The 17,633-nt window shown below is 36.6% G+C and overlaps 1 protein-coding gene across 5 annotated transcripts in view; it reads left to right on the forward strand.

The window, feature by feature from the left end:
* DPYD (dihydropyrimidine dehydrogenase) overlaps window positions 1–17,633 on the forward strand; it is a 369,002-nt gene that overhangs the window by 120,824 nt on the left and 230,545 nt on the right. For all 5 annotated transcript variants that reach the window (XM_075508301.1, XM_075508306.1, XM_075508302.1 and 2 more), the window contains 3 exons: window positions 188–384; window positions 4,433–4,514; window positions 7,814–7,901. In XM_075508301.1, the coding sequence (XP_075364416.1) occupies window positions 188–384; window positions 4,433–4,514; window positions 7,814–7,901 (367 nt within the window). The remainder of the gene's footprint in view (window positions 1–187; window positions 385–4,432; window positions 4,515–7,813; window positions 7,902–17,633) is intronic.

Here is a 17,633-nt window from a genome sequence, read left to right on the forward strand (position 1 = left end):
CCTGCAACTACAACATCCCTCACAAATGCACACGTCAGCTGGGAATCCCTATAGTGTTACGAAGCGATCTACGCTAATACTTCAATGATATGTGACAGTACTAGCGGAAGCTTCCCTCATATTATTCACGATAAAATTTAAGGAGAGAATGTAAAGTATGTAACCTGTTCAATGTATTGCTTTTCAGGTGTTCAAAGCTATGAATATTCCTCAGATCAGAAACCCTTCCTTACCTCCTCTAGAAGATATGCCTGAAGCCTATCATGTGAAGATAGCTCTTCTTGGTGCAGGACCTGCAAGTTTGAGTTGTGCTTCCTTTTTGGCTCGATTGGGCTATTCAAACATCACCATATTTGAAAAGCAGGAGTACGTTGGTGGCTTAAGGTAAAAAACAATGACAACAAAGCACTATTTCCAATGATTGTAGAAAGCATGGCGAAAAATATTGTGCAAACATAGTTTATACACGATCCCTCTACCTTTATCAAAGGAAGACAGTAGAAGATTTCAGATCTGGAAAACTTATTTTTCATCATGCAAGTTAAAATAGGTACAGTTACAGGCAAGCTTTAACTGAAAATCTGGTGCCTATTTCCTATATTCTCTTCATATGACCTCTAAAATGCCAGGGTACAATTGTTATTATCAAATTAACACTTTAGGAAATTATGTCAGGAACCATTTTCCCTTATCCGAAACTTTTAAAACAAGATGAAGTACTTGTAGCTCTACATAGTGAAAGAATTAGTAGATGTTTAAAATGCTTTAGACAGATACTAATTTCATGGAGAATTTTAAATTTAGAATGCCTTCATGAACTACCTTATGCAAATAAAGGTGACAGTGAATAAATCCATCATGTATGCTTGGACTTACAGCTTTAGTAAACCATACCATAAAAGTGAAATAAATCCACTACAATTCTCAACTTTCAACAAATTGCAGATACAGAAAGGAAGGTACCTTTGCAGTTTTCCTGTATGGTAAACACTTGGCTGATATTTGCATGGTGTCATGTCCTCGACACTTGAAGATTAATTTTTACCACTGTAACAATGGTTGAGATCTTATCTTATACGTTTGTTGGAATCCCTAAGTATAAGATAAAATATTTCAGAAACTGACTAGGTGGATACCAACCCATTCAAAATCAAATTTTACATGTGGAAGATGTATTCACACTAAAGCGTTTACAAAATAAAAAGTGAAAAGAAACAGAGAGAGAAAGAAGGGTGGCGTGCTTGCATTTCTCACTGCAGCATCACTGAAATCAATAGAGTTGACACCGTTAATGAATTTGATCCATAATGTCATAATGTCAAATACTTATTCAGTGCTCTGGAAGATAGAGAATCAATGCTGGAGAAGTTGAACTGATTGCTTGCATTTTTCCCAGTGAGATTCAGAAGTATTCTACCTAATTATCAAGGTGTTAATACATAGGCATTTGACTGTGGAGCTGTTTTACTTGAACTGGTTGCCATAGAGGATTGCGAATTTAGTATATGAAATACCTATTCGCCTGTTGAGTAGCACATGTTTTCATAAATACCAGATTTAAAATCGGTTTTGTTGCTCTAAAGTAGTAAGAAATAATGAGATGTTTCTAACAGTGAAGCTTTACTTGGTGACAGGTTACACTCCGGTTGGACTCAGCAACATAATACAGTACTTTCTGCCGTTGCTTACAGTACAATGCCGCAGTTGCTTACATATTTGAAGTAATGTGATCTTAAGTTACATCTGATCTTCATGTTTTAATCTGAATTTAAAATAAAGCTCAGTCTGGTTTTTGTTCTACTGCAAAAAGCCTTGCACTAAGTTTTGCCTGTTCTGTTAGTATCCTTAATTGTCAAGCAGTGAATTTTAATACGTCTGTCTGTCTTTTGAGTCTTAAATGCCTTGTGGTTGGACTCGATCTTAAAGGTCTTTTCCAACCTAAATGATCCTATGATTCTATGAAAGAACACATAGCGATCAAGGTCAAATTTTACTTCCATTCATTGTAGAAAGTTTCACATCTGGTTTAAGGGCATCAATTCCTTTTGTCCTTATTTTAATCTTGGAACAGAAGGGAGGCTGGCCTGTGGCAGCAATCATCCATTATTGCAGTTGTAAGTCTTTGCAGTACATCTTTTAACAAGTTTAGGTTATTGATGGGTGTGTTTTCAAGGCTTCATTCATAAACTATTGCAAATGGCTAACAAGACAATTAATTTTGGAATCAGCTATTTGGAAGGGCAGTGCTTGTGCCCTTTTTAGTTTGTGCTGCCTTTTTAAAGTGTTTTTGACTAGGAATTTCCTTCACATACATGTTAGATCATAGCTAACTAATATTTAGACAATAGAAAGATGTCTAGTGATTGCAGTTCCTGTGGTGTGATATTTAAGCCTAGCATAAGTCTGTGGTTGTCTGGACGTGTCTGAATTTTTCACATTCATGGGTAGATTTTCCTACATTTCACCAGGTATGTAAAATTTATGCTTTATAAGGAGAGTAGGCATGAGCAGATCACGCTCTTGCTTAGAGACCGTGAACAAGCTCCACTGCTCATGCTCCTAGCTATGCCACTGGTTTACAGCATACCAAAATATTTCTCTCGCTAGGCCAAAGGGGTGTTCCTTGAGCAAAAGTAATTTGCACTGAGAAACATCAAGCACCTGTCCAAGCACCTCTAACTTGGATCAGAATTGAGGAAGAGGTGAATTTATGGGACACTGTGCCCATCCACTCCATCCCTCCTGCACCTCTGCCCCATTTCTTTCTCCCTCTCTATCTCTTCATTGCAGAGTCAGAGACTATCTTCTGGTGCTGAAAGAAATTATAGCAGAATTATTCATGTACCAGCTGACTTTCATAAAGTGTTTATTTTCATGGTAAATGTGCATGCATGTGTCCCCACAGAACTGTGTGTATTTACATATGAACATATATGTACATTTGTATGTACATTTACGTGGGTATACTCCACAGCACAAAACTGTAAGTAAATGTTTCATAAGAGCAAAAAATTGTTTACAAATTCTGACAGTGACGTAACACAGCCAGTGCTGTTCTGGATTCTTCTAAGATTCATGCAAATGACAGGCCTTCAACAAATACATAGGTAGCTTGGAAAATAGAACTTTCATCTTTTTGTTAGATTTATTTATTGAATCTCTGTTGCAGAATCATATTGATACATTAGTTTCTGCCTCAGACACCTTTTTACTTAGCATGACCTATGAAAGTTGTATTGTCGTGACACGTTCATTGTATCTGATATTTAGAACACTTTTCATTGCACACTGGTCAGGAAAGGTTAAAAAAGGGCAGTATTAGAAATGATAAGGAGGAACATCAGTTTCTTATCAGTATAATTAAAGTTGATGCAACTTAAAAGAAATAAAATCCTTCTGGCCTAAGTTAGATGTTAAAGATGGTGTGGTCACTAACAATATGTAAAATGAAGCCACAGTGAATCTCTTGTGCCAGCTTTGTTATGGAAATTATAGATCCATTAATTTGACAACATTTTAGACTGTTTGAAGCTTAGAAATATCTGAGGAGAGATTTTCACTTTTCTGCATAGTCAGGGTTTTTTTATCTTCATTGAACAAAAGTATCTAAAATAGAATTTCACTGTGTTTACCTGTAATGTGTTTTATGAGAGAGATTTTGAACTGGCGTAAGTAGATGTCATTTCATTGGAGATAAAGATCTGTACCAGTAGATATAAGCAGAGATTCTATGCTGGCACTGCAGTTTTCCCATACAGGAGAGCTGTGATTCTGGGAACTTGAAGATGTCATTCCTAATCTTTCCCAGGAGGAAAAAATGCCAGCTAATAAACGTTAAGTCAAAAAGCAGACTTGAGACCAAGAGCTGGTAGAAAATTACTGACTTTGTCCGTCCTGAAAGATCATAAAAAATTTATGAAGTAGGAACAGAGGAGGGTACAGTTTTAAATACCATTGCTCAAAATAGCATATGCAACACTTTTAAAAAAAAATTATGGAAAATTTGATTCTTCTAATTGGATAGCTTAATGAATGATTGCTAGAAGATCACTTTGCTTTTAGTAGCTGTAAGATCGTTTCTTAAATGAATGTCTTAAGTTTGTTCAGTGTTACATATTCTGGTGCACAAAAAGAGCGGAGCTGAAGCTCTTTTGAACCCAAGCTTAACATATGTTAAATGGTTACCTACAAGTGTGGGCAGGGTTGGCCTCAAGATACCACCTTCCTGGCCTATATTTTTAGCATTGAGTGAATAATGCTGTTTTGTCACTCTAACAATTAAAAAAAAACAATAGTCAAGCTTCAGCACATTTCCATTCACATACATCAAAATTAACTAAAGTGTGTTATAAGTATTGAATTTTTAACAACTAAAAAAATCCTTTCTTCCTAATAGCTGGAAGTATTTCACAGGCGTTTTTATTTATTTTAGTACGTCTGAAATCCCCCAGTTCCGATTGCCGTATGATGTAGTGAATTTTGAAGCTGAGCTTATGAAGGATCTTGGAGTGAAGGTAATGAAAAATATATCCTGCCTATGTATAGCTCAAAGGAAAAAGAACAAGAACTCTGCCAAAGATTAACAGCAAAATGTCATGCACATTAGTAAAGAACAATTAAAAGCTACGCTAGACAGAGGCAGGAAGATGCTTCCTCTTGCTCAGGGCATTTGTCTGTCTCCTGTCTGAATGCCACTAGTTTGGAAAAGGGCAATCAATAGTTCTCATCTGGCATGCCTGCATGTGATTAATTGTCTGTAAGAAACAAATTCCTAAATTGCTTTAGGGGTTCAATGTAGCTATTGGAATGATTTGATTTTTTTAATCGAGTTTTTTTCATGCAAGTTTGGCACTACTTAAAACATTCATATTTGATACTTCTCCTTTCGTTCCCTCTCCCTGAGTTTTTTCTTAATGGTTTATAATACAGTCTTGCATCCATGTTAATTTTATAATAAAATGCATCCAATTAAACAAAGTGTTAACATGATCATCTATTATAAACAATAACACTCATTCAACTTTTTTGAAAGCGATAGTTATGCGTTATTCTGTTAAACAAATGTGTGTTGTTTATAAATAATGGGAACATTGCTTTATTGTTAATTTAGGGCTTGAGCTGAAGATTTAGATAGTATTTACAACTGCTGCACATTTTAATAGAAGTTACAAATGTAGAATGCATCACTAGATCAAGTTTTTGAGTACCAGGAGGAAGAATATATTGTTAACATGGAACTAAAGCATTCAGTGAAGCAAGAAATTCTTCTTGGAATCTTTCGTTTTGGTTCATATTGTAAAAGGAGTAGACTGTTGTCACAAGACCCAAGTGAGAACCTCATCCTGCCCAGGTTTTATAAAAATGCTGGTAAGATGTAAGATAAGGCTTTAAATGCTACAGGTCTATTTTTCCACTCTAACAATCACTTTGCAAGCCTTGAAAAGACTGACAGAATGGAGGTTGAGTTAGGGATGGGGCTAAAAACAGAGGACTGAGACAATTTTAGACAAAATTGCTGGGCATAGGCTCCTGGGAACCCTCTGCAAAACTCAGTTCCCCAAGGCTATGACAAGGTCTCCAGAATGAACTGGTAGAGCCACCATGTCATCTTGACCTGCAAGTCCTCTGCAGTTTTGAAGTGCAGCAGAGAATCTCAATGTAAATTTGCTTCCAAGCTCTGCCATTGTTTTGCAATTGACCCTTTGGCAACCTGGTTAACTATGTACCTTAGCTTTATACCCCTATAAGCTGGAAATATTTTCTGGTGTTTACTTAAAGCATTTCAAATCTGTGGTGGAAGGTGCTGTATTGTGTAAATGCTCGGTACTGCTGTTTATTCAAGTAATTCTACTGAAATTAGTAAGAATTAGTCAGCTGAATAAGGATTACAGAGCTAGGCCCTAGGAGTATTATGAATCCCCACATAAAATAGTATTGCCATTTAAATTCCTTCATTAGGTTTTCATAACATATGTACACAATAGGATAAAAAAATGTAATGACAATTTATGGGATGCATTTTGTTGCCAGTGAGGATGTAGCCTGTATTCTTGAAAGGATTACAACTGTACACAGCTTTCACCTCTGATAAAATTTATACTAAATCTCCAAAGACAAAAAAAAATCGGTGTTTTAAGTATTGTACACTGTATTTTACATCTGCCTTTTTTTCACCAATAGGAAAAGTATATTATACAAGACTATAGAATATAGAATATAGTATATTGTAAGAATATAGACAGGTTCAATAACAAGATGTACGATGACATGAAGACAGAACTGTTAGGATCACAAAGTATAGTGCTTACACAATGGAGCGTGGCATTTTGTAAAGTGAATACACAAGTGATATAACAAAAACTGGGGGAAAACATTCAAGTTCAGAGAGTCTAAAGTAAGGAGATAAAAACACACATACCCGTGTCAAGAAGTACAAAATATCAGAAGAGGAATCACACACACTTTATGCACTCAAAAGCCTTGGGGTTAGGAGAGATGAGCAAAAGGTGTGTGTATCTTCAATTGCACGACCGCTACACAGGAGACTGCTATAGTTGGTTTGCTGAACACGCAGCAAACACTCTTCCCTGTCTCACTCTTATAACAGCTGTAGTTGCTCAACCTGTGCAGTGGCTGCCCAAAGCAGGATTGCTGGTGGAACATTACTCTACAAATATTTTTCAGCTTTTGCTTCTGGAAGTGAGTAGTAGTTGAAGTGAAACAAGTGTAGATTGTAGGTGCATTTTCATTACTGTGACATTTCTTTCAATAAATGAGCACCAATCACTGCACTCTGGGCATTGTTGCTTGTCTAAATTAGCATTAAACAATTGCAAGTTTAAATCAAAACCGATCTCATCCATAATTTTGAAAACCTTTGTTAGTTTACCATGCAGAACAGTCCGCTTCATTATGAGCAAGTAGGGGATGTTGTACTTTGCAGAGAACATTCTCCAGACTTACGGCCATCTCTGGCCCAGTCTTTTGCAGGCAGATTTTCTGAATCCACAGAAACACCATTGGCTTCACTAAGAATTTTTGGCATAAAGGTGTTCTAGCTAGTGGTGTCAGTGCAAAATTCAGGCTGTGAGCTTTGAGGGTGCAACACAAAGCAATACCATCCTTCCCTTGGGACTGGCATTGCATTCTGCGTACTTGGAGGCTTACCAAGTGCCCGATACTGTGCGGGAAAATACTGCTTGGTTTTCTGTTCAGAACCCCTGTTAATACAGAATAGTGTCACGTCTTGTATTTTCTTTATTCCTCTGTAAGAGGCCCATACTTTCACTAATGTTTCTGCAATAACCTAAACTGCTTGGTTTTTGGTTGGTGTGCTGGGTGATTGTTCCGTTTAGCACATATTCCCTAAAGGAGGTTCTTGCTTCCACATCGTGTTTCTTAAATTCTGATTTTCACATGGGAAAACAACCTTTTGTAGACAGCAGTGAATACAGCGATTTACTCGCAGTAGAAAACTGCCATTTTCAGCTTTACTTCAGTATTGTGTTCTGTAGACAGGCTTTTTTGTTTGTTTGTTTAGCTTGCTTTAACTCTTTTAGCTTACAGCAGGAACCAAGCTAGCCTGTGGTGGCCCCCATGTGAGAATGATCTGAAGGTACATTTTACCCGTATCTGGTTTGGGCCAGTTGCTTAAATCAGAGCCAACCTGGCCTTTTAAGCATGGCTGGGGGGGGGGGGAGGAATTTGCTTTGTTTGTTTGCTAGAAGATCCTGTGAGATGTCTGTATGCAGGACATGATAAAAATTATTTTTACATTATCACATTAAAAGCAAGTAATCTTTCATTCTTTCAGATAATTTTTAGTAAAGGCCTTGCAATGGATGGAATGACACTCCGTACCTTGAAAAAAGATGGCTATGAAGCAGTCTTTATTGGAATAGGTAAGGAGAGCTCACTGTCCTGTGTTTTGTCATCTTGAAATTGAATGACTGTCTAAGAATAAACTGGGACTTGTATCTGTGTTAATAGCATGATGTGAGACAGCTTCAATTTGATGAATTATGAAATTATGGAATATAAGGAAAATTTAAAAACCAGGAAGCTAAAGCTAGCTTTCTTAAGACAGTTATTTGTTAAAATTTTCACATTTATATGATAGATTTTTAAGTAAGATGAGAATGTAGGATTTATTGTTTGTTTAAATAGTTAAAAAATGGATGAACTAAAAAATTACTTGTAATTAATTGCCTAGAATATTGGCCTAGAGCCTTACACAAGTTCAGTTTTCAATTTTTGCCAACAGCTTACTATACCCACATAATTACTGAGTCTATATGTAAGCCAGTGATACCATGCTTGGTTGCTTTTTTTCTTTCCTCCATATAACATCCTTCAGATAGTCTGTAGTGAAATGTAATTATAGGATGGGTTAACAAAATAAGCTGACTTTGACTTATACTAAAACTGGCATCGTAGGTCTGTCTTCTCTCATATGCTAAAGAAGTCCTGCACCTGCCTGCTATTTGAATCATTGCTTCTTTTTAATGTTAGATTAGAATTGTTATCCATTTACAAGTATTTTGAAGTACAGCTGGACCCATCGCTACCATATGATAGGCATGTTGAGCAGGCATCGTCTACAGTTGGTATGAGGCTTAATGCTCTTTATTGATCTAGACGTTGCCTAAGTGAACATAATAGGAAACAAGTTGTCCAACTGTTCCTCCTTCCTATTATTGATTACAGAGATGTAATTCTTAGCACAGCGACAACTGTTGTTTACCATCTGGGTATGCAGTATAATAAGCTTCGCAGGTCTATTCTGTCATGTGATTATAGTACAGAGCGTTGTGATTTATATAATGTTAAATCCTCACATTGTTAGAGACCTTCCATGTATAGGAATTTCTGATGTGTCATATTTTGATGTAATTGTATACAAGGCAATGGTCCAACTTATCATCTTTACTGTTTTAATCTATGTCTTTCAAACTGCTTTGTGAAATCTCACCAATGAGGGATTAATTCATAAATAAACATTTGTTTTCTGAGAGTCTAGCATTTACGAAAAAATTATCAGTCATTTTTGGAACATCAGCATGATTCCCCTGCATTTCTGACTCATAAATTTAAAATAACAGCTCAGTTAAAGGTTAGCAAAAATGACCACTGAGCACTTTACACATAGGATTGGAATGTTTGTTTTATGTATGTGAGTTTATTTTCTGACCTTAATAAAGTTATTCTAATATAAAATATTTTTTGTTGGAAATGTATATAGACAACATTGTGCCATACAGATTCTAGGTAAAGGGACACAGCCAGAATTTGAATAAACAGGAGAAGGTATCTGAAGCATAATTCTCCTGTAAACCATGTGTTCACTGATTGTATTAGGAAACAGAGGGTATAAATGCTAATGAAGGATTATGTGTTCCTACAAAGTTTTATTACTGGAAGCTACCTTGCATTCATGATGAAGTTGGCCCCCCTCTGTACCCCCATGTCTGCCTGTCATCTCTCTTTTACAGTACTGTGTAAGACACTGGACACTAATGTGGCCTTGCATACTGGTAGTGAGAGATGGAGGACAAACCAAGGGGTTACAGATTTCTAGGGTTAGCTATATTAATGCACTAGAGCATTTATAAACTCTCAACAACAGCAGTTTTTCCATAATGAGTCAGTACTGTATTTCTTTTTGTGTTCTTTGCCTACTGAACAAACATATATTCAATGAAATGTCACATTTAAACATTACCTAAATCATGGGAGTAAAATAATTAGAGAGTACTACTTACATAAAATAGAAATTGTCTGTTTGTTTGTTTGTTGTAATTTGCTTCTGAATGAATCTGTACCTTCATGGAAAATAAACATGGTAGTTTTCAATCTTCCCTATTAGTGGAAGAAAGAAAAAGTGAATGGGTGCGTAAAAGAAGATTAAGTCCCTGATGGGACGAGGGAGTACGCTGTGAGAGGATTTTTTCATAGCAGTGTGATTTTTGAAGAGCATACCTTTAGTCTTGCAAGTGAGATGGAACTCAAGAATTTATTAGTCAGGATTGCACAAGAGTCCATGTGACTCATGAAATGAAAGAGTACTTGTAAATAGCCAGCTACATGAGGGCAGGTGGAGATGCAAAGAGAACTTTGAAAGCTATTTTCTATGCAGTTATGCATCAGGAAAAATCTATTGCTCTGTGAGAATGTTGCGTAAGGTAAGGAAAGTACACTCCTTAGCTGGGTCTATGGAAGGTAAAGCATAGGTGACTGAGGTTTGATCACTTCTAGCAAGTGACCGTATTGAAGAAAAATGAATAGCAAAGGCTTTTTGTGAGAGCTGTTTGGAAAGGTATTAAAAGCGTGGTCTAGTCAATGTATTTGCTCTGTTTCAGACCTGAAGGGTAAAGAATTCCGAAGAAGTTCCCAAAAGCATAGAGGTTAACAGCCTTACTCTAAAATAAATAATAATAAAAAAAGGTGCTTAGCTTCAAGTCTTTGCTTACTGAGGCATTGAGACTATGATGGTTTATCTTAAGGTGAAAGACTCTCTTCAGCCAGTAAGTCTGGTGCATTTAGGTCACTGTTTAAAGCTCAGAAGAACACCTTGTACTAGACCTGAAAACGAACAGATGGTCGGTATGTGTCACCAACCTTCGGCAACTTCTGCGTTTGAGGCACACTTTGAGTCACACCTTACCTCCGTAATATTTTATTTTGCACCATCTTATCTTTCCCAATTAGGCTGTGGCTGTGTGTATAATGTTGTAGAGACTGATGTGGAATTTGGGGTTACAAAGACATATATTGAACTAGCAAGACTAGATCTGAGGAAAAGCTTTCATAGTTACCTGGCTAAGTGGTAAAGAAAGAGATCTATCTGGGCAGTGGCACACTGGAAGCCAGCGCTGCCCTCTGATAGCAGAACCTCAGAACAAGTCATAGCTGAATCTCAGTCACAGGATTGCCTGTTACCTTTTTTGCTTTTGGTAGTTCTTTCCTTCAGTCTCCTGGGTTTTGCCTATGTTTAGGCAAATGTTTTGTTTGCCATGCCTATGTTTATCTGAACTGTGTTTCATCCAACTAGTTCTTAATGCTGTACTTCTGTTTATTTCTAGAGGGTCAATATGTGAATTGCCTCTTCCCTGTACATCATTTACTCTCATGTCCTCTCAGTTTCCTCTCTACAAAAGATGTATATTTTGCAACATCTGGCAGCAGACGTTATCTTGTGTTTTGCATACAAGGACCTAAGAGATAGACCATTCTTCTGTTTTTCTCCAGTAGTCCTGATTTTAGATTACAGCTAACATAAGTATTAAAGCATAGTCCATGAACCTCAGTTTCTTACATCAAAAGTAATGATAGACAATAGCACATATGAGAATTTTTTCACAGGACTAAAAGGCAGCAGCCAAACAAAGGGTGGAACAACCTGTTAAATATATTCTGGGAGTCTCTACTATATTTTTTAGTTCTCTTTTCATTGTCATTTAGTTTGCTGCAATTTCTAAACTTACACAGTCTTATTTCAATGGGCAATTAAAAATGCAGATTAAGAAGTAGAGATATAAAATGAGAGTCCTTAAAATTTTCATTTTAAAATTCCATTTATCTTCCAGTTACAAGTCTTTTGGTTTTATTTTGTTATTCGCAAACATTAACGAATAGGAATTAAATCTCCCAATTGAACTTTCAAAGTTTTAAAACTGACCTCTAAAACTATGCATAGGAAAAAAATCCTTTCCAGATTTGATAGATTACACTCAACATGCTCTACCTAGAATCAGCTCTGCTTTCTGATAAGAAATGTTTGTGAAGAATTTGTGATTAAGCTGACAAACCAGTTTGAAAATTTTGCTATTAAAAAAAAAGTCTTGCATCAGTTGCTGCCTTCTGTAAACACCATAGAGACTCAGGGCAATAGAGAATCAGCATGCTGAGAGCAAAAGGATAAATCAATGATGGGGTGAGGGGCTAGAGGAGAAAGCACATGGTCCTCAGAGACAGCAAAGTAAGGCAGTGAAGGGTATCTTACAGAGAACAGAGTAGTCTGAATGCTTTGTGTTACTGTGTCTCTTGGTTGATTTTCAGGGTAGAATACTTAAGATTTTTACAAAAAATGTCCATGTGTATGTGCCTCGCTTGGCTATCAGAGCAAATAGAGAAATAGGAGGCTTTTATTACTCATCCTTCTTGAAGTTCAGCTACATTCTTTGGAAAACAGGATTCTGTTATTCTGTCTTCTAAGACTCCACAAAGCATTGTATATTCTTTTTGAAAGAGAAAATACAAAACAAATTTTTTATACAACTATTTAATTGAATGAAAATGAATGACCTAAATATTTAAAGTATTTAAGGACATGTTTCATATGACAGTCAAACAAATATATAGAAAGGCTATCACCATAAACACATTTTCTGCAGACTTTTACACAAACCTCTATCCTTATTCTGTAACATTTTATCATAACATAGGCGTTTTATATAACATTTACATTCTCTTTATATAAAGATCAGATAAAAACATATCTTCAAAGATTGTTTTATTTGGTAAAATATTTTAAAAAATCTTAAGCCCCCATTCCCAGAAATTGCTTAGACACTTCAGTGTCTGTAGGCTTAAAAGTGCAGCACTAACTTTCTAGTGAACTTCTCATTATAGGGCAAATGCAGCTAGTAATGAAGCTTTCTTGTTTCTTCCTCCATCTTGTGATGTTGAATTGCTGTAAAGTCAGTTTTATTGCATTAGGGTGTTCAGGGTTTCTATTAAATACTGCAAAACGGTAGGTTAGATGAGCATACAGAGTATATCCAAGCAGATTGTTGCTTGGATATATCCTAAACAGTATATCCTGCTTGCAAGGGTTAAAACCGTACATAAAAAAGAAAAAAATGAAATCCCTTGTGGAAAGAACCTTTGTGATAATTGCAGTCATTCATAGTTAATTAACATAGCATTCAAACAATAATATAATCAGATGATTCCATTGATTGGAATGAAATTACACACCAAAAAAAGAAATTAAAAGTCCAAGCATTGATGTACCTTGTTTTTAAAAAAAACCCTGAGAGATTGATTTACTGTCTCTTCCCCAAAAAGTAAGTAATCTCCTCATGCCTGTTATTATCTTCTGATTAACTATGCAGTGCCACCTGGTGTGCAGATGGGAAGAATATTACACATCAAGAGCTCTGTTCACACCCACCCACACAGATATAAACCTACGTGGCAAAAAGTGAACAGATGTTCATTTTGCTTGTGCTATAGGAAAAAATTGTGCATCGTACTCCTGATTCATAAACTAAATTTGGAGGACATGAAATCTGCATATGGGACCCGTAGGCCCGTGGCCAGCACAGACATTTATGGAGGAAATATGTCATGTTCAAAATAGTTCTCATTTCAGGTTGTGAACAGACTTTTATTTGTTTGCTTCTCTGGTTTTGTTCTACCTTGTATTTCTGAGTTTTCTTTTTCTCTTCACTTGCTATTTCACTTATCACCTCTAAAGGGAAAAGTTTAGAGGCAGAGTCATTTGAAGACATATCCAGGATTTATCTGTTGGTTGGTTGTTTTTCAGAATTGTTTTCTGGGTTTTGGCATTTAAGATGTTCCCTAAAATTATGCTTTTAGGCTTCTCTGCGAAGACCTGTTTGGCTCAGCGGTAATGTAGCAAGTCATGTAAAATATAATGCGTCTTGGTTAAAAGATGGAACTGTAGTACAAGCATTGCGCAGCCTTAGGCTCTTAGGATCTTCAGCTCTATTTTGGGGTTTTTTTTTGGTGTTGTTTTGTATTACTTTGTAATTTCATAAGTATTTTGACACTTCATAGGTGATACAGTTTTTGCTGCAAGGAAGCTGAAGCCTAAAGACCAGATAAAACACAACAAGCAGGGGAGAAAAATAATATGTTGGAAGGTAGTGCAGGAAAGAATGATGTTGTTGGAAATGTGATCAGCTAGATACTCAAAATAAATGTGTGCCTAGCTTCGTTTCTGCATTGGTTTTATTGACATTTGTAGACAAGGGTTGTCACTGTCTCAGAATCTTGCAAAGACGGTGCTTTTCACCCAGGATTTTAAATGGTGACAACAGTGGCCTTTCAGGCATCAGTATCCTTATGCAGTAAAAGATAATACAGGCTGCAGAGCCAGGGAGAACACTTGGAATTACATTTTATTGTGACAAAACAAAATATTCAAATCCATGTAGCTGCGAAAAGCTGTGAGACTTTGGTATGAGATATAATGAGAATGAAATCATCAAGATGAGTCATGAAATCGGAGAGAGTACTTTTGACAGTTTGAAGAGCAACAGTGACGAAGAGCAGTGGCAGGATTTGGACAAAAGCAATTCAAAATATTTTGCAATTGCCTTACAGTAACCTGAATAATTTTAAAATTAAATTTAAAAAGTTTTTTTTTTTTTTTTTTTAAATAAAGATCCATGAGAAGGCTAGTGATAGATGCATTTGCAATTTAGTACAGAACAGGATCAAAACTGCACATTGAACTGCAACTGCATGAAATGAAGTCCCAAGGAAGAAGGTCTACACAAGTCTGTGCAGTCAAGTATAGGACTTCTATATAGTCTGCCTCCTGGAGAGCCTTAGCTCATGGCTCACAGCTTGGAGGATGAATGCACCCTTCTGTAACACTGTATGTCTGAAGTTTTTCATGTCTCGTCCGAAGAGTATTATAAACAAATTGCACCATAAATTGGTTTTAATACAAAACTCGTTAGTCCTCAATATTTGTGTTATTCTCATCTTCTGCTACTCTTTAATCTAAAAACATTTTGCCATTAAAAAATAAAAGGAATATAGTTATATTAGAAAAGGAACTCTGTGAAAGAACCTCTTCTTACATGCTTATAGCAGATGTTTGAACGTGCTTTTATTCCCAGTGCACCATCTTTCCTGGAGACCAACAATGTACATACATCCAAGAATTTTTATGCTTGAGGCATCTTTTTCTACTACTGGTATTTGTAGTAAGCTGTTCTTCCAGTTCTGTAGTCCTCACTACTGCTCTGGATATTGGTGGAACATTCGTAATACACATCGGAAGCACTAGGCAGTTTAAAGCTTTTAGGGCTCAGATGCACAAAACAGCTTATTTATTATTAATGGTCTTAGGACACTTCCAAAAAATACTAATAACCTGCCCTTGGGCATCCTTAAGTTATTCACTTGCAAATTACACAGATTTTCATGCTCTTATTTACTTATCTTTCCTACCAACAAACTACTTAGCATAACGATCTCTACTGCATGTTTTACAAAACACTCTCCTGTCTCTTTCTAAGATGCTGGACAGTTTCGCTGAAGAAATACTCATCTAAATATAATGATTAAATCAATTTGATTCATATTGTTTTCAGAGTAGTTAAAGTTCTTAATATTTTAGTAGACTAATTCATCTAACATTATTTAGCATGTTTCGGGAGTTTATTCAAGCATTTATTTTTAAGCATTTTGATGTTTGAGAAGTACATGAGAAAAGAAAATATTGAAAAAAATGGTGATGTTAGATATTGCATTTTCATATTCTGATGTTACACACTTCAGTGCTTTACACCTAAAGAAAAGAGTTTTGCTTGCTTACCTGTTGTTTCCGAATGTTCACTCCACGAGTCAGTTACTTTTATCTTTTAGATGTAAAACTATTAATTATGCTACTATCTTTTTAATTCCACGTTAATATTCAGACACAGAATGAACAGCCATCTAAAATACAGCTGGTAAGTGGGTGCTCATCCATTTACTTTAGTTGAGCTCTCTTTCCTTGTAAGGAGAGTGCATGTGGTCTGATATGTATTTAATGCAATCAGACATTTTTTGAAACATTGTTCTACCTAATACTATAGGAGGACTGACACAATACAAAATTTAAAGAACAGATTTAGAAATTCCTTACTTTCCTTCATCTTACTTACAAAGGATAAAAGGCTGGTTAAAAACCTAGGCTTGTTGCATTTAATTTTTTTATTTTTAAAGATTGTACAGAAGTAGGAAGTGTATCAAAATCTCACTTGTTTAGTGCCAGTTACTGGTGAGAAGATGGCAAGCACTTTTTCGTGTTAATGAATAAAGTTTTAAGCAGTCTTCCTGTACGCATTTATGTCTCATAAGTATAACGTTTCTGAACTCATCTTCCTTTCACTGCCCACTCAACAAGGGGTGTATCTGCTTGTTGAACTGAATTGACAAACTAAGACAAAACCTGGCTTTGTGTGGTGGATTTGTAGTACTTGTTGAAGGGCTTTTAGAGATTGCTTTAGGAAACCTTCTTGCTCTGCCACTTCTCTGTTTCGAGAGAGTGGTCCCTGGGAAGCCACGGCGGGGCACAGGCAGGGCTCAAGGCTTCTGGATGAGTCGGTGGTTGTCTTGGGCTCCTCAGTCATCTGCTTCCCTTTTCATCGCTGCTTGGTAGTCAGGCCTATGTTGATCTAGGAACAGTTTGGTATAATGAAGGGCAGTTACCTCATTTCAGGGGAAAATCCTGGAACCTGGGTGTGCTTGAGGCCAATTCTGGTCCTTCATACTGTCCTGGTTTCGGCTGGGATAGAGTTAATTTTCTTCCTAGTAGCTAATACAGTGCTGTGTTTTGGATTTAGTATGAAAATAATGTTGATAACACACTGATGTTTTTGTCGTTGCTAAGTAATGTTTGCATTAGTCAAGGACTTTTCAGCTTCCCATGCTCTGCCGGGTGCACAAGAAGCTGGGAGGGGGCACAGCCAGGGTAGTTGATCCAAACTGGCCAAAGGGCTATTCCATACCATATGATGTCATGCTCAGTATAGAAACTGGGGGAGTTGGCCGGGGGGCTGCGATCGCTGCTCGGGGACTGGCTGGGCATCGGTCGGCGGGTGGTGAGCAGTTGCATCCCTTGTTTTTTGGTGGTGGTTTGTTCCCCCCCCCCCCCCCGCCCCGGGTTTTGTTCCCCTCTCTCTCTTGTTTTCCTTTTCATTACAATTATTTATTATTATCTTTATTATTATTATCATAATTATAATTATTATTTCTTTTTCCCGATTATTAAACTGTTCTTATCTCAAACCACAAGTTTTCTTACTTTTGCTCTTCCAATTTTTGGGACACACTCACTAGCGATTCTGTTTGTCTGGGTGGGATTCACAGTTCGAGGGCCTTCTGAGACCTCTAGCCTTCCTTGCCTGTGGTCTGTGCCCGAGGGAATCCCTCAGTCCTTCCTTCAGGCTCAACACATTAACTGAAAATCTTTCCTATTCCAGTAGTATTTGTAATTTTCTTATCCAATACAATAGCTTCTACCATCATGGGAAGGCACATCCACTGCCTTCTAGATCTCTTTAGTTTTAATGGGAAGGTAGTTTTTAAAGTCAACAAGTATCTGAGAAGAAAATTTTACATGTTCACTATAGTACGTAATCTTTAAGCTATGTAACTATTTTTGCTGCTGTATCTCAAATTTTGAGTGGATAGAGATTATCCAGGCTTTTGAACCACTTGTCGTGGTCATGGTAGTTGAAAATTGTTCTTTACTATTCTAATCTATACTTTTTGGGGATGCCAGTCATATGGCTGCTTTTACTGTGAAATTAAAAGACACAGTGTAAATACATATGTTAATGATTACTGATACTGTGTATATAATTAGGATAAGCGTATAAATATTA

This window comes from Mycteria americana, chromosome 7, assembly GCF_035582795.1.
Source record: "Mycteria americana isolate JAX WOST 10 ecotype Jacksonville Zoo and Gardens chromosome 7, USCA_MyAme_1.0, whole genome shotgun sequence".
In the NCBI taxonomy this organism is placed as follows: Eukaryota; Metazoa; Chordata; class Aves; order Ciconiiformes; family Ciconiidae; genus Mycteria; species Mycteria americana.